This window comes from Oratosquilla oratoria, chromosome 1 (assembly GCF_046742065.1).
Source record: "Oratosquilla oratoria isolate Oo_2021 chromosome 1, ASM4674206v1, whole genome shotgun sequence".
In the NCBI taxonomy this organism is placed as follows: Eukaryota; Metazoa; Arthropoda; class Malacostraca; order Stomatopoda; family Squillidae; genus Oratosquilla; species Oratosquilla oratoria.
This window is the reverse complement of record NC_134777.1, coordinates 17,043,214-17,061,449: the sequence shown is the minus strand read 5'-3', so window position 1 is coordinate 17,061,449 and position 18,236 is coordinate 17,043,214. Positions and strand designations below refer to the sequence as shown.

Here is an 18,236-nt window from a genome sequence, read left to right as displayed (position 1 = left end):
TAGGTATTGGGAGGGCTGCTGTTCCCTCACTGTTGCTTTTCCTGGGGGTGGTTACCTGGCCATGGCCAGATAACCACACTGGGCTATTTTTCCTCCAACTGTTGGAGCAAATTTGCAGCCCACAGCTTTCAGAAAGGAATCTGATGTGGCACAGAAAAATAATTTTCCTCTAGCATATCAAATTACATTCTACGCAGTGTTGAGAAGACAGTTTGCCAGTGATTTTACTGCAGAATAGGTTCTGGAGGTGGGCAATAATGTTTATTGGAGGTTGGAGGAAAAATAGCCTTTAGAGTGAGGGAGGCATTGTTTATGGAACCTTTTCAACCCTCCTCCCCATGTGGAAGAAGGGTGGATCTTAAGAAGGTTGGGTTTAGACCTGAGCAGTGAGCTAGACAGGGAAGACCCTTCATCCACAAGGAGATAAAAGGGAAACGTATGGGTGACAGATGGGAGTGGGTGTATGCCCTGGCTGGCTACTTCTCTTAAGAGGAGGAAAAGCATTTGGTAAATAGATACCTAGGGTGAACAGTGGATCCTGAATAGGGCTACTCAACCATGTAGGTATCTGCGAAGTTGTGTTGCTCTCTAGTCCTACCCCAGGGCTATCTCTTAAACCATACCAGGTTGTAACTAGTCTTCCACAGGTCATCTCCTCCCCCTGCTATCACACACCATCACTAGAGGGCTTTTGGTTGTTGGTTGGAAAATGTGTGTGCATGAATAGGAATGACCAAATAATACAACTCTTTATTAATTTTCATATAATTTATATGGTGAAAAAATAAGTCTTGGGAGCAGCATAACTGGACGGCATGTTTCTGACTTTTTCAACTAGCCCTTTTACTACAATCTAGCAAATTGGGCTTGGGTGAGGAAAAACCTTCCCATGGTCAAAACTGTCAAGATACTGAAGGCACCAACATGTGTACATATTCAAACTGTTTACCTACACAATATGTAATGATGTTCACTATCATCGTTACTTGGGACGGAACTTAGTGTGGAGGCAGATAGTCTGCCTGGCAGCAAGTAAATTTGTAGTAAGGGTATGCTACCCTGCTTCAAAAAGGCCTCTGTAAAGAGGTACTGTCCTAGCCCTCTCTGAGAGAAGGAATTAGTATCATTAAGCCAAATCACAAACTATGTACACAATACCCTACAATACAATACGATGCCCCTAATGCAGTTCTAGCATGTGACCACTTCTACCTGTTTTTTAGTGCAAGTATACAAGAAAATATATTACAATCTTGAGCTATTCAAATCTTTAAGGCCTACAGAAGTGCACTTCAACTTGTATATTGCAGTAATTAAAACTTTAACCACAGAACTACACCATTCAGTAAATATGACAGATCTTTTATCTTCCAACAAAGTGTCTACCATGTGTACATGGCTTTTGTCCTGCTAAGCACTAATCAAGTGGAATGTAAGAATTTCAACTGCTTATAGTCAGTAGATATGACAGATCTTTATCTTCCAACAAAATGTCTACCATGTGATAAACATGGCTTTTGTCTTGCTAAGTACTAATCAAGTGGAATGTAAGAATTTCAACTGCTTATATACTATCTCTTCATCATAACATACTTAAACTATTTGTTTTGGCTATGTCTGGCAAATTTAGAAAGATTATGGGCACCCACCATGAATGGGTACATTTGGTTAACATTAATACAGTGATCATGGTGGCTACTAAACTGAAAGATGAGGAAATTAGGTGATGCCAAGATGGTATACACATATGGTGAAAATGGAAGACCAGGATGGACAATTTGGTAAGTTTAGGGTGTAGGTAATGAAGTATACACAAGCTAAAAGGTCTTCGAGAAATTTTCTGAATGAGGGAGGAGTGGGAGGTTGATGAAGGATGATAATGTAAAGAAAAATATGTATAAATTAAAAAATATATATATAAAAAAAAATAAAGCAGGAGAAAGGGGGACTGTGTACACAAGATGGGGGGAATTGTTTTCAGCATTTTTCTTTACATTCTGAATATAATTTAGACTGTTTAGCCAAGTGAGCTCAGTTGTTGCCAGGCAGTCAGAACAATAACATATGGAAAGTATTAAAATGAACATAAAATTAACATCAGCACAAAGTTATGAAGCTTCAAACTTCACAAAGGCTTGTCTGATTATATAAACCAATTACTTAAATTCACAAGATTAAAATTATATATAACTTTGCACAGTATTAACAACAATTTTTCCTAACAACCTGGCCAATTCACATTAGCAAAATATTCCAGACAAGGGACCAACATTGGGTAGTGATGGTCCTGAGATAAGAACATGAGAAAATCATCTCCCTACTGCCATCTTCAAAGCCCTTCAGCATTTTCATACCTAACTGAAGGTGAAACCCCAAGGGGATGACATTTGGTCACCAGGCACTTTTTGCAACCTTCATTCTATGTCATACCATCAGATGCACAGAAGGCCATCACAGTGAGGCATCGGGGTTTAAGTTAACACAATGGCAGTATGCCGAGACTGAGAAGAAAGGGCTGCAATACCAATGGTAATGGACAAGTTGATGCTTGACATGTAAACATGGTGTTCAATGTGTTCAACACCAATATTTTGGCATGAAAGACAAATATTAGAGTTTCAAGACTGTTATAATACGAGATTCCTAATAGGATGTCACAGAACTTGGCCAGTACTGTAATGATTAATACTAATAATTATCATGACTGTGTGTGCGGGTCTCTTCATATTATTTAAACACTTCTGAATTCACCTGGAATGTATCAGTCCACAGCAATTCCTAAAATAATTATTTTCCACATGCTCTGAGCCCAACACAACATTCATTCATTAAGCATATTACATTACTCAGGCACATTTGTACACGAAAGGAATGATTCCATCCTTGGACGCTTTGCTTGTCCCTGATGTGCTTTGGGCAATGACAGTATCTTAGATATAATGGTGCTGCTCATGCATGTGCATATTCATGTTCTCCACCGACTCCTGCTTCAGTGTATTGCTTGCCTCTCGTTTGCGGTCACGGGCCTCAAAGGTTTCCTGAAAAATTAATTATTCATAATATTGTGAGGGTAGGTAGGCTCCATCTTCTTACATTAACCTCTGCAATATGAATCAAATACTCATGCACTGCTTCATATATTACAACTGTAATACTTTTTCTATTTCACCCTGAAAGTTGATAACCACAGAAAACGCAATCAAGCCTGTTCACAGAATACAGGGGTCACTCGGATACAATTACAAAACCAATATAATCAGAATGCCGATGTCAGCATCCTTGTATATCCACTTGTGGTTCATGATGCAGATGTCAGCATTAACATATGCTAAAGGTTTATTTGCTTCCTTTAAACAAAATATGGAGAAGAGGTGAAGAAGTTTTTGTCAGGGAGGGGGGGGGAGAATTGGGTGGTGGTGAGGAAAAAGGTGATGTAAGTAAAGGGTAAGGAGAATATGGAAATGGGAAAGGAGTGGGTGTTAGAACGAGGGAGAAGACAGTGGAAGCAAAGCAAGAAGTGGTTTTGGAAGAGATAGAGAGAGAGGAATTGGTGCAACCAATCAATAAATCTGTTGTCCCTTGTCATTTTTGCAGAAGACCCACATTGTCCTGGAAACCAGCAACAGGCCCCTGGCAGGGCCATAATTCATTTGGAGAAGAGATACTGTATCAATGTTCAAGTATAGTCAGTGTGGGGCATTGTAGTATGTGGTGTTCTTTGTCTTCTGTAAGGAGGTTGCATCTGGGGCAGTTTAAATCTGTGGAAACCCAACAGTGAACTTTGTAAACTTTCTTCTATCTATATACCAAGGGCCTTTTTTCCCCTTTACAAGGGAGGTAGCCACATCAAAAGGCAAGTACCCACTCCCATCCCACCCTATCCTCCCTCTCATCTTAGCTCCTCATGGATGATGGGTCATCCCTGTATCCTGCCCACTGCACTGGATCAGAAGCAATGCAGCAAGACATTGCACATCTACAGCAAGGGCTCTTCATTTCACAAGTGCCCCCCCCCTTCTCCATCCCCTCATGCAGAAAATAGAGATGGGAAGAAATCCCTTTGGGCTGTGTCAAAATAGCGTTCATATATAACCACTCCCTACCCCCTCACTTCTTTTTATTACAGTATCATCTATAAACATCCATTCTCCACTCATCCCATCTTCTGCCTTCTCCCTTCCTTGCTCAACAGACATTGCTCTCTTGCTCAACACCCCTTTCACCCTATCCATCTCACCCTCAGTCGTCCCCTCATGTTCACACCTTTCAGTGCTGCCTTTCACACCTCTTTTATTAATCTTCCTTCACTCATTCTTCACACATGTCCAAGCCATCCCAATAACATTTCATCAACCGTCTGCAATCTCCTTTTCCACCCCAGTTCTCCTCATCACCTCGTTTTTCATTCTATCCTATAACCCCTACCATACTTCTCAGAAATTTCATCTCAAACACATTTAAACTTTTCATTTCTGCCTCATATGCCATCAGCACAATCACCTCTTCCTTGTCTCCTCTTTGTATCCATTCCCAAATGCAATTTCTCATGACACTTTTTACTACCCTAAGGCATTTACTTCTCTGCCTACAATTTACTTCCTCCTACACTCCTTTCTTGCCACATGTGACTATAAATACCTAAAGCTATCCAATTCCTCCAGACTCTCCTTTAAGGATGTCTGTCCACCTTATAGAGAAAATGAGAAAGTAAAATAAAAATAAATTGCTGAAAAAAAGTTTCAAGCGTTGGCAACAATGTCCCAAAGTTTTAATCTCATATGGCAATTTTTTCTATGAATAATTATAATTTCAATATAAATAGTGCATGCTGGCAACAGAACACATGACCACATATATCTAGCTTTTTACTGTTTTGACTACGGCTTTTTTTTTTTTTTTTTTACTTTGTCCAACTAGATAATGTATTCAACAGCAACTGAGGTGTGTGTGTATTTACCTAGTTTTACCTAGTTGTATTATACAGGAAGGGAAGCTATGCCTTTAGTGACCCATCTTTGTATCTCACAACATAAGTTTGTTCTTAAATTCTTGTATGGTGTTTACACACACTATTGTTTTGTCCAATTTGTTCCAGACATCCACCACTCTGAGAGAGAGACAGAGAGAGAGAGACACACAGATACAGAATGTGTGTGTGTGTGAGAGAGACAGAGAGAGAGAGAGAGAGAGGTGGGGGAGAGTACATCAGTTCTTGCCACAACGTAAGGAGACACGTGTGGTACACGTGGCTGCGTTGACATTTTCTATGCCCAGCATTTTCTTTGCTTCCACTTGGTTTCTCAGACACCTCATCTCAAGCACATTCAAACTCCTTCTCTCTTCCTCTCTTATGTTCCATGTTTCTGCCCCATACAGTGCTGTTGGCACAATCACTCCTTCATATAGTCTCCTCTAAGCATCCATTCCCAAGTGTCTATTCCTCATTACAATTTTTAATCCACCAAAGCATTTACTCACTTCTCTCAATCTACATTCTACCTCCACCTTCACTCCACCTTTTCCTGCCACATTTGCACCCAAGTATCTAAAACTATCCACTTCCTCCAGTCGCTCTCCCTTAATGCTCACTTCCAGTCTACTGCCACTTTCACCCCTTGTACATCTCATCACCTTACTTTTACCCACATTTATCTTCAGCTTTCTTCTATCACATACTCTCCCAAACTCTGTCACCAACTACCTCAATCCCTCCTCCGATCCTGCCACAAACGCAGTGTCGTCCGCAAACAACAGCTGGCTCACCTCCCACTTTTCTCCATTTTCTTTAACCATCTCCAATCCCTGACCCACTACCTCTCGCACTACCCCATCCATGTATAAGTTGAACAGCCAGGGCGACATAACGCATCCCTAATGAAGTCCCACCTTTACCTCGAACCATTCACTCTCTCCATTTCTAATCCTGACACAAGCTCTACTACTCTCATAAAAACTCTTTACAGCTCCTAGAAGCTTTCCTCCTATCCCGTATATCTGCATAACCTCCCACAGTGCCTTTCTGTCGACCCTATCGTAAGCCTTTTCCAGATCCATAAAAGACAAAAAAGCATCCTTCCCCTTTCCTATAGCTTTCTCACATATCTGTCTTACCACAAAGATCTGATCTACACAACCTCTATCCATCCTAAATCCACACTGTTCCTCACCAATTACTCCCTCTGTTCCTCTCCTAATCCTCTCAATCAAGATCCTCCCATAAGCCTTCCCAACTACACTTAACAAGCTAATCCCTCTGAAACTACTACATTCACACTTGTCCCCCTTTCCCTTGTAAAGTGGAACTATACAGGCACTCCTCCAGTCCTCCGGTACTCTACCCTCTCTCCAGCAAACATTAAATAATCTCACCAGCCAGTCCACCATCACTGTACCTCCTTTTTTAAGACATTCTGCATGGCATCCATCCAGACCAGGTGCCTTACCTGCTTTCATCATCTTAACAACTGTCTTCACTTCATCCTTCCTTATTTCTCTTCCATTTTCCTCACTCATCAGTCATTTTCTTAGCATTTCCCACTGCAGCTATCTTTCCTTCCCTATCCTCCTTCACATTTAGCAACTCCCTAAAATATTCTGCCCATCTTCCCCTTACTGCCTTCTCTTCCATTATCATCTCTCCATCTGCACCTTTTACCTTTTCTTCTCTACTTGATTCCCCTCCTCTTCCTCTCTTAATTTCTTTCCAAAACATCTTTTTATTACTTTCAAAATTTTCTGTCATACTCTTACCCCATTTCACATCTGCTCTACTCTTTGCCTCCTTTACCTTTTGCTTTACTTCTCTTTTCTTTTCTTTGTACCTCTCATATGACTCCCTCGTCCTATTTTGTAATCAATCTGTGAAAGCTCGCTTCTCTTCTACAACCTTCTTTGTTTCCTCATCCCACCATTCACTACCCTTCCTTCTATTTCCTCCTGTCCTTCTTGTTCCACACACCATTCTTGCACATTTTGTGACTCCCTCCTTGAACCATCCCCATTCCTCCTCCACGCCTAGCTCTACTCTATCCTTCATTCCCTCCCACTCCTCCTTCAGCTTCTTCTTGTACTCCTCCTTTTCCTTTTCATTTAAAGAGTTCACTCTAAGCACCTCCCTACCTTTTGTCCCTTTCCTTTCTCTATCCTCCACTCTCAACTTACCTTCCACCAAAACATTATCTGATATTCCCCCACCCTCTCCCCTTAGCACATGTACATCCTTAACTCTTCCTATCATAATCCTATTTACCACTACATAATCCACTAACGCTCTATCTACCACCCTTCCATCCACCACCCTCTCCCATGTGTACTTATGCTTGACTTTCTTCCGAAACATTGTATTTGCTATCATCAATTCTTTCTAGACACATTTCCACCATCAACTCTCCACTACGCTTCTTTCCTGGAACTCCACATTTCCTAACCACTCCAATTGATTCTTGCTATATACATATACCAAAGGCTCTTTTCCCCCCTTACACAAGAGGTAGCCAAAAAACAAAGGCATAAACCACTCCCACCCATTCCATCCCCTACATACTCCACTCCCCTCTACCCTCTTATCTTGGCACCTCCTGGATGATGGGTCATCCCTGCATCTTGTCCATTGCCCTGGGTCAGGAGCAGTTTCATACATACATATACCAAGGCTTTTTCCCCCTTACAAGGGAGGTAGCCAAAAAGGAAAAGGCATAAAATCATTCCCACCCATTCCATCCCTGAATACACTCCACACCACCCTCCCTCCCATCTTAGCACCTCCTGGATGACGGGTCATCCCTGCACCTTGTCCACTGCCCTGGGTCAGAAGCAGTGTCGCAAGACACAACACATCCACAGCAAGGCCGCTTCATTAAATCGGCGACCCCCCCCCTCTCCGTCCCCCCATTGCATAAAAGAAGACGGGGAGAAATCCCTTCGGGCTGCGTCAAATTTTGCTCACACATACTACCTCACCCCCCATCCCCCCACCCATTCCACCTCATGCAATCACAACAACAGGAGCAGTTTCACAAGTATAAAATAATTTTATTCAACTATGGCATAGTCCTCAAATTGGAATGATTGAAGACCAAACCATACACAAATACTTACGTAAAGAAATCTTAGACCTGCAAAACCATGAAGTGCTCCACCAATAACTGCAAAGCCATACGACCATGACAGGTAGTTGAAGTTGGGATTAAGCAGCCAACTTCGTGTCCAGCACATAACTCCAAATACAAGGACAGCAAAGAAGACACATACAACTGAAAAAAAGAACAAATTAAACAACACCAAATAATATGTGTTCAAATAAAAACCTTATTGCATAAGCAGTCTCTAAGACAGTGTGTTGACAAATTGTCTCTGAGGACACCAAGCGGTGGAAACAATGACCTCCATAAGCTTAAGGCTGCAAAAGAGGAACCAGCTGTGAAATGCATCTGCAAATGGAACTTGCTATGTCTGCTTCCATTCAGCCAAAGGTGCAAACTCAAGGGACCAGTACCTAGTATCCAGATCAGGCTCTACTTTCACTCATTCTTTCAGAACACTCCTACTTCCTTTCATCCTCCACCCTTATGTCTTTTGGTATGTAAATCTGTGTGTATACACACACACAATATATAAACATAAACATACACTACCATGCCTACACACTGCACATACATATACCAAAATCCACCTTCCCCATATAAAAGGTGTGGCCGAGCCAAGGCAACCCACCCTTCATCAATCCCACACACAACATACATTTGTTGCCCATCTTAACTCCTTGTGGATGAAGGTCAACCGTCTCCTGCCTATTATTCGACTCAAAGAAATGCAGCAAGACAAAGCACCTACATAGCAGGGTCTGACAGCCAAACTGGTTCACCCTGACCACCACTTCAGTACATGGTTTCAATGGGTATTATGTGGGCTCTTCTAAGATTATGGAATTTTATTGTACAACGAAGAGTGACTGAAGATATCAATTATACCTATTGTTGCTTTTGGTTTGTGGAGTTTATGATGGTTCTTAAATGCGAGTTTCTATTTATTGCCCCTTCCACATTTTTGGAGATGAGAGGGGTGGCATCTGTGTTCATTAGTTTTTTGTACTTTAGTTATTTTCTATGGTGGAAGTAGAAATGCAATGAATGATCTTTATTGATAGATTTCCTATACCTGATATGATAAGAAATGTGTCCTGAAGTGGAGCTGTCAATTGATTCTTCCATAGTAACCTAAATTGAGGTATCCTCACCACTGAGTGATTTCTGAAGTTCCTGGAGATTGAATCACTTCAGTGCAATTATGAGGATCTCATCCACATAGTACAATGAAGTTATAGAATTTGAAAGGATTTCCACAAATGATGAAGCAGGGCTCAACTACCACAGGTTGGTTCATCCATTCACTGATAAAGCACAAACAGGGAACATCCCTTTGGGTCATCTATACTATGTACAACAACCATCCATACCTTTTGTATTCTCTTCCCTGCTCTACTGACACCATGTACAACCAAAGTTCCTCTCACAACATCTATCCACTTCATCCTGGGGCTTCCTCTATAATTCAATCTAAATCCACTTTTCACACTATTAGCTTGTCATTCTTCATCTATTCTTCCCATGTGCTGAAATCATCTAAACACCCTCTCATCTGCCCTATCAAGACAGCTTTCTTCAAACACCTGTTTTCTGTCTCACCTCTACTTGCTTTCTACTCTTGGAACACCTCTCTGATTCTCAAATACCTGATCTCACATATATCCATCACGTCTTTCAGCCTCTTTAATTCAAATTTTCAAAGGTTTTTCATAAAAGTACAATTGCAACTTACAAGTGGTAGCTTCGCAGATGAATGCAATAGCAGTCAAGTGCCACTCATATCGCATGATAAACTGTAGTGGCCATCGGATGAGAACGAGACTTACAATCACCAAAGTGGTCATGGAGGCCAGGAAAGCAATAGTCATGAAGGCCTGTGTGGCCATCAACCAAGCTGGAATGTAGAAATTGAATCATCACATTTTCAGAATTAATGACTAAAACCAAGATACATTTGCAATGTATCAGAGTACTGTAATTCAATGGTGTGCATGTGTGTGTGTGTATTTATTTACCTAGTTGTATCTTACAGGAGGGGAGCTATGCTCATGGTGTCCCATCTCTGTATCTTGCTATATCTAATTTGCTCTTAAATTTTTGTATTGTTTTTGCTCCATTCTATTTTGTCTCAGCCACAGTTCTAGTTCATCTAGGCATGTTAAGTTGTTCCTAGTAGTTGTTTTGTAGTTGTTGTGCTAACTAATCACTTTAGTGTTACACTCTGGATGTGATGTGGGGAGATTACCCAAGAAAAAGTGTGTAGGTGAGAAAATTGTTCCCCAAGGGACTCCACTGTGCAATCCCCTGATCGCAGATAGGTCTTCAACCTACATCACTGGAGATCTAAAGGTGATTTGCTTTTATTCTTGGTCAAACAGAATGTTAGTTTTATCTTTGTTTATATTTTGTTGGGAGCACATAATGAAGGCAAAACTATGAACATGAAAGATTTTGCAACAGACAAATCTAGACAGGTTTATTAGTATTTAATCCTTTGAACACTAGTTAATGCTAACCTATTTCATTCACTTCAGTGTGGCATATGCTTACTCAACAGTTCTAAGCTTACCCCTCCACTGTATGTCTAACAGCAATTACAACTAAAGCTTACCCCTCCACTGTATGTCTAACAGCAATTACAACTAAAGCTATCACTATGTTGCTGAGCATAAACATTAGCAAGACATGACTGACCTGGTAGTAACCATTCTCGGATGATCTCATATTCGAAGGAGTACACATAGTTGCATCCTGTGAACTTGCGATCAAACTGGTACTTCGGGTATCGAAAACCATCAAAGCAGAATTCCCATAATCCCATATTTTTGAAATCAGAGTAGGTATATGCAAAGGACTGCAACCAGTAAGGACTGAAAAGTAGGTTACATTTACTTGAGTACATGTATATACATAAATGCTTCATCATACATATTGTAACTTGCTGAGACTGACAAAATCAAAGCATTTAAGAAAGAAAATGGCGGAACATGCACCACTCCTTAAAAAAACCTACTAACCTTGTGAAGGAAATAATGAAGAATAGCATTGCCACAAATGTAATGATGCCAGCATTGACAGTGTTTGCTGTATAAAAGAAAAAGATCATTTAGGGTTGTGAAACAACCACAAAATAAGTTAACATATTTATATCAACAACTAGAAACTAGAAACTAAACAACTAAGCATGATATATATATATATATATATATATATAATAAATTAACATATTTATATCAACACCTAGAAACTAAACAACCAAGCATGATATATATATATAAAAAAGGAAAAATACAAACTAAAATGCCACAAAAATGCACATGCACATTGCAGAAAACAGAAAGTTATAATTACATGTTGGAGGGCGGTATTCATAAACCTTCTTATATCCGTAGAGATGCGGAAAATAAGTGGAGGCAAAAGAAGTATGTCGACTTAAGCGATACGTGTATGCGCTAGTGCCCGCAACTGAAGATGTCATCTTGCTTATTTAAAAAACTGACTGCATCCACTAGTAATTGTTTACTGTTTACATGCAATGTTCAAGTTTTTGTACCAAATACCAATACATACAAGTATTATGGCACCACAATGAAGTTAGGTCATAAAACCTTTAACCTGTATAAATAGAAATTCAACATGTATGTTTAGTGTAACCATTTCAACACCTCTACTTTTGATACAAGTTCATTTTCATACAAGCAATTCAGAATTTTTTAATGAATACAAAATCACAGATTCCGTTAAGCAACCAGCATAAACTCTGATTATATTAAGTAATAAGCAACAACTATAGATCTCCAAAATGCCATCCACATTAAACATTCATTAAGGAGGGAAACATGAAATCAAAAGTAGCAGTCAATATATAATTTACTTGATCCTTAAGTAAAAAGAAAAACATAATTCCCCATTAGGAAGGTTTCAAGCTACAGAAAAAAAAATAATCATGCTATATCAAATGCAGATAACAGTTTGAAAGCATATAACACTCATCAAAACACAAAACTCTTCACAAAGACCTAGTCTACATACTCATCACAACCACACACACTCTCCCCACAAACTTTGGGCATGCTAATTTCCTGGAGGAACCAATGACTGGTACCTGGAAGTGGTAGTCATATAAGATGGACTTCAAAGAAGAACTACCTATCTTCAAAATTTGTCAACACACTCAAAGGAGTGACACTCAAGTCTTCAGACTGGACCCAACATCTCTATCTTCAACTATTTCCTCCACTTTTTCACATACAGCTGACAACCAATGGGTACTCCCTTCCTATTACTGTACTACTAGAAATACACCAAATGCAGGACCTTCGCAATCATTGACATAGTTCATGCATGATTGTTAATGTTCCGCTTGGGATATGAATGCTATCAGATTTTTTGTTCCAACGGAGAATGAAGAAGAAAAGACGTACAATTATAACTTGTGTAGCACTCGCATTAAATTTCATGTGCATGCACTTGGCACAAAACCCAAAGAACCCAACCAGAAACCCTTACTGCTTTTGACATTTTGTGCTAGGTCATAATTTTCTTATGATGCTATTTTGGAAATAGTTCATGCATGACTGTTAACATTCCAAGTGTGCTCTGAATCTTCTGATTTTTTGGCCCATCAAAGAACAAAGAAGAAAAGTATGACACCAAATTTCAACATGCATAGTGCTCAAGTCACAATGCTCATGTATTTTGCACAAAACCGAAAGACCCCAATCAGAAATCTTCACTGGGTGAGGGAATAAGCACAGCCAGAGATGGTGATTAAAACAGCAACATGAGCAAGGCTGATATTTTCTGACTTGCAGTCTCAAGTACATAATTGAGGTGAGGTTTGAAGTTGGGGACAAATAAAGTTTATTAATAGGATTGAAATTGAATAATTATGGTATTGATTGTTCTTTTGAGGCAGTAGACTGGATACTTTTTCTTCAACTAGTTCTCTCAAGTTCTGATTCTATGTATTATAGAAGTCATGAGGTATTTCATACATATATGCAGTTGTAGGTTCATGTTATTCATTTTAGACTGGAGCATTGGCCAAGGCTTTGGTTCCCAGCTTACTAACTGGGGATTCATTCAACTAGGACCACATTTGGTAAAATTTGCCCCATACAGAAAGTTGTAATTTACTTTAAAATGCTCTGTATAGCATGGGAGGATCCACTGGTAGCGTTATGGATAGTCTAAATCAGGGTCTACTTCATTTCTGAACAAGCCAAAATGAGTACCAGAAGTGGAGGCAGTTTGGAAAAGTCAAATTTTCAATGGTGTGGGAACAATAGTTAATTAGCAAGGTCATTCTGTTGTGGCAGTTGATGCACATCATTTTCCATCTGTTAAATGTGGATGAGCTCCCCCCCCCCAACATTATTAAACAGGTTCGAAGTTCAAGTCAGGGGGGTGGGGGGTTGATGGATCTGAGGGGACTACTTGCTCCCATCCTTTATCTGTTGGTTGGGATATTTCCTTTCTTGACCAATGGGAGACAATTAGTAGGGCAGCTCCCCAGCCAGATGAAATAATGGTAGGCTATGTTTAAGGGATAAGCAGGGTAGATCCTAAATATGTCTGCAAGGATGTACTGTATAGGCTGCTGCTGAACTATACATCCACCCTATCTTAGTACAGTGACTACTGAACCCACACTGTCTGTATGCGAGTTGACTAGAGGCTTTCCAAGACCCACTTTATCAAATCACAATGGATCATTTATTGGGTTTTTAGAAGGGAAGAATAAATATATTGTCAGTGTAATAATAATTGTTGCTTCAAGTTTCATAACAAGAAACCTGTAGCTTCCCAGTGGCTGGTAACAGTGCTCAGCCCCTTCCACAAATCTCTGGGAAGAAACCTTGACCTGATATTCATATTGTATTCGTGTAGGACAGTTTCTAAATCACCAGTTTTAGTAGGAGGAAGTAGATGCTAGTTGTCAACTATGAAAAGATGGAAGAAATAGTTGAAACTGATGGAGATATCTCTGGCCCAGTCCACATATCAAGTACATACTCTCTAAATAGAGAAGAGGGTGTTATGTTTTGAAAATGGGCAGTAGGGTGAGGATTCTTGTACATTTTGGTTGACCATTAGAAACAAGAACTCATCACTGGTCCCTTGTTAGTGTAGTACAAGGAAATGGTTACAAGGACTGATTAAATTGCCAGGCACTTAATTGCCAGCATGCACCTGTTTTATATGAGCATCACAAGAGATATAACATGTTACTCATTAGTAGGCAGAGACTATACAAGTCAAGGCATGAGCATAGGCCCTGAAGCATACAGTTCCTCTGCCCCTCTGAAGTAAGGGTTCCCACATGAGAATCATCCCCAAAGGATACTAGAGAATCATTTCGCCAATGCATACCTTCTCAACACATACAAAACCCTAGTGACATGGAAATAGAGCATCACTAATTGAACACAAACAATCCAAAATTTCTTGTCACAGACTATGGGATGGTCTAAGGACTGGTGCCAACTACAGTGGGTGTGGCTATCTTCTTTAAAACCAAGAACCAGCAATCAACCTCCTGGTCTTGGCAAAATTTAGAACGAGAGAACTAGTGTTTTTAGGTTCCAGAACCATAGGAACCAGCACATCTTCACAGCTAATTTGTCAGTGCTAGTATGTTTAGTCACCCAAAACCAGTGTATCCTGTAGCAGATACTGGTCAATTGTAAAGTTTGGCAAAGGAGATCGTCAAAGTTCATATGACTTGGTAAAATCATATAAATTAGTAAGATATGAAGCCCAAGGTGTGCTTCAATCTCACCAGGATCATGTGCTCATGAATCAGAGTAATCTACAGAGTAGTCAGCCAGTTCACTTTATTAACATCAGCTCGTGCAAGACAAGCATAAGTTGCATGCAACATCACTTGACGTGAGTAATAGAATATTCAAACACAGATATTAGTATGCTGAAGAAGTGGCTGGCCTGGGTTTGTGGCAAGCTCATGTGAGCAATGAATCAGTCATACAAGGCACAAGCATGGCCAGGGTCAGTGTAGCACTGCATCAAACAACACAATGCAGTTCCCAACCATGTATCGACTGGTACAAGTTGTGGAGGTAAGCAAGGTTAATTTGATGTTGATAGACTTGTGGAAACTTAATAGCTGTTGCTCATAAGCCCAACATCATAACATATGAACTTACAGCTACTAAAGGTAGGCCCCACTGCCACGAGTATCAGAATAACCAGATTGCAGCAATTTTTTATTGAGAGTAATTTCATCAATAAATGTAACGGCAAGTAACAATGAAAACAACAATTTGTATATGGGGTAGGAAAATAATGCTATCCTTGACCTTGAATACCCACGGTTGAATCATCATTCAAGAAATGCAACCATTTCAAAGTCCACATCCTTACTCTCCTTGGTTCCGGAGGTAAACAGTATGCTACACTACCAAAATATCCTACAATGCAGTATAATTCTAAAATGTGTTTGCTACAACACATATGAACAACATCAAGACTTATGAAGAATCACATTTTTAAACAACAAAAATATTTATATTGCCATGAAATGATGAATGTTTAAATATTAGCAATCACTTAAAAAAATGCTGATACAATCATAATTTTGTATGCATGCTTTGCAAGGTTGGACTGTGGTTGTAAAGGTTATGTCCAACACCTTCAACTTTGTCAAGTTTGCACCATTTAGCAAGTAAACCTTTTCACCAAGTTCCCTCAAACAAGTCAAAAGCTAGCTACACACATGTACTAAACACTACTATAGTCAATGTAGCTCTACATGCAGAAGCACACTAGTTAACCAGCACTATAGTTCTACACTTTCCAAAATCAAAATGGCAAACTTCAGTGTTAACACATATTACAATTCTGAGGGCAACATCCACCGGCACACCCAATCTAATTGGCCCATTGGGTGACGTTATCAAATAATTCATCACTTTCTTCAGTCGCGAAAGGGCGTACTTTGAACATAGGATGAATTAGTTCTTCCAAAATCCGATGCACATTAAGTTCAAGCTACGCGGTCCGACGACCCACGAATCTTAAACGAAGTTTTCCTTGGTTAACAGGAAACACTTCCTCACTCTGTCACTCCAGCGCCACCGTCATCCCGCTTAATTCAACATGGCAACTTGAAGTCGTTAAATTTCTCAAATAAATACAATACTTACGCTCACTTACTAAAAATATAAACAAAATAAAATAGCTATGAATAAGCTTTAGTCTGAAACTATTCCAATTTAAAAAATATATATTTGAAAGTTTATATATGAAGTTATTCACTTCCAAGGCCCAAACCTTGGAGCAAAAACGCCCTTTCGAACACTGTAAACAGAAGGTGACAGAAACCTACAGAGTAAACATTATCAATTCAGTATGACAAAAATCAACTTACCTGATGCTGGTGTGGGTTTGATATCTCTGTTGATCGAATTCCATGACTGACCGTTCTGTAGAATCGCTACAGAACTCCTCCAAGACCTACTATCACCCATCCTTACAAGTTACGTCCTATTGCGTCGGTTCAGCGTCATAACAACCACACCTTAGACTGCGTTCGAAAGGATTGTTGTTATTTATAATCAGTTCAAAGGTAGTTTCATTTAGTACTTAAAAAGTGCACTAATGATCTTATATGTAATTTCGGTATTTCTGTTTTATAACTCCGCAGTGTTTTCAATGTTACCACCTGCAGACGAAGTTCTTTCCGTCCAAATACAGGTGAGAAGCATCGAATGATCGTACCTGGCTCGCTTTACAGCGTTGCCACATGTAGTATCCGAACAAATTTACAAAATATTATTTGGATATATCCAAGTATGACTCATGTTTCATTTACCTATTTTGTATCTTACCAGATATGTGTTGTCCGATATAAAATACAAATTATTTTTAAGAACTAAATATGAATAGAAAGTAAAGATCGTTTGAATAAATTCATATTATGATGTACTGTAGTAGTTTTCCGTTAGGTTTATAATTATGTATATATACAGAAAAGGTATAGTGGTAGTATATGTGGAAATTAACCAGCACATGATACTACGTGACGTCGAAAACGCTCAAATTGCAGAAGCATACGCCAAACGTCTATTTTTTATTATACACTAACCGCAAAGAATTTAGCCTTGTACACGTGCAAGGTTTCTGTTGTTCTGGTTGTTGATTTATGTGTGTGTGTATATATATATACATATATATATATATATATATATATATATATATATATATATATATATATATATATATATATATATATATATATATATATATATATATAAAACAAATTTTCACATTGGTCTAGTACATCCTCTACACCCAATGAGCCATAATCATATTCCAAGTACATTCGCATGTAAACTTTCTTCGAGTCTGAGCCATTCCTCAGCTAGGCCTACTAAGCATGACTGTACAGAACAATGATCGTCTTAGTTCGGATGTTAAACGCAGCCATTTTATATATATGTTCATTGCAAGTTTATGAATAAAAATGGTGACGTGTACGCGCGCACAATGCCATGGATATTACATTACGCGTTTTATTCTGGTTCCAAAGGATGTGGTTACACTTGTACTGGACGGCGTTGAGTCGCACGACCTAAAAACCGCAAGCGGATGTGAACGTGAATGCACTACAGTAGCACCATTCACGGTCAGTGCGTCAGCACCAAGCCACTCACTGTTGGTGCCTTGATGGGTACTCGTGGAGCCGACTGAGAACAATTAGGCGACAGCAAGAATGAAAGGAAAAGTGCCATCTGGTGCGAAGGAGAATACTCAGACTAGAACCTCTTCTGAGTGGGTGGGCGGAGGTGATGTCTTTCGTTAGTGAGTGGGTGGATGGGTGAAAGTATTTTTCTGCTGGGGGGAAAGGTGGTTATTTTTTGTATAAGGTGGAAGGATAGTTATTTTTGTACTGGGTGGATGGGTGGTTATTTATTGTACTGGGTATTTATTTTTTGTATTGAATAGACGAGTTGGTATATTTTTTCGTAGGTGAATGTGCACATTATGTGCAGGATTATACGTGAAGGTTTTCTCGCATTGAATTCTTGCTCCAGTGCGAGTTTCGTTTTCACGCGTGTTCGTGATCTAAATTTTTCCATTGGAAAGTTGTTCTACAAGGCGGCTCCAAAGTAGGTTCGCATTTTCTCG

The 18,236-nt window shown here is 39.5% G+C and overlaps 2 protein-coding genes across 6 annotated transcripts in view; one reads left to right on the top strand and one right to left on the bottom strand.

Annotated features, from left to right (window-relative positions):
• Window positions 1–18,236, top strand: part of LOC143032269 (uncharacterized) — a 77,343-nt gene that overhangs the window by 13,040 nt on the left and 46,067 nt on the right. The gene's annotated exons all lie outside the window — the stretch shown is intronic.
• pck (Claudin superfamily protein pickel) lies at window positions 750–16,820 on the bottom strand. 5 transcript variants are annotated; one of them, XM_076196701.1, is made up of 7 exons: window positions 16,477–16,820; window positions 11,436–11,699; window positions 11,102–11,168; window positions 10,779–10,954; window positions 9,817–9,978; window positions 8,098–8,252; window positions 750–3,038 (listed from the first exon to the last, which is right to left on the bottom strand). In XM_076196701.1, exons 2-7 carry the CDS (start codon window positions 11,560–11,562, stop codon window positions 2,931–2,933), a joined length of 795 nt encoding a protein of 264 aa, XP_076052816.1. In that variant the 5' UTR covers window positions 11,563–11,699; window positions 16,477–16,820; the 3' UTR covers window positions 750–2,930. The 5 variants fall into 5 exon arrangements, with proteins under 5 accessions (XP_076052816.1, XP_076052828.1, XP_076052819.1 ...); XM_076196713.1 differs by lacking the exon at window positions 16,477–16,820 and adding an exon at window positions 16,166–16,220; XM_076196704.1 differs by lacking the exon at window positions 16,477–16,820 and adding an exon at window positions 16,044–16,179.

Bases quoted from the DNA above. Each gene is read 5' to 3' on its own strand.
- pck (XM_076196701.1), bottom strand. From the start codon at position 11,562: ATGACATCTTCAGTTGCGGGCACTAGCGCATACACGTATCGCTTAAGT. The intron at 9,979-10,778 runs GTCAGTCATGTC...TCTACATTCCAG, and splicing joins CCGAGAATGGTTACTACCAG to CTTGGTTGATGGCCACACAG. The intron at 3,039-8,097 runs GTAAGTATTTGT...TTAATTTTTCAG, and splicing joins CAGGTCTAAGATTTCTTTAC to GAAACCTTTGAGGCCCGTGA.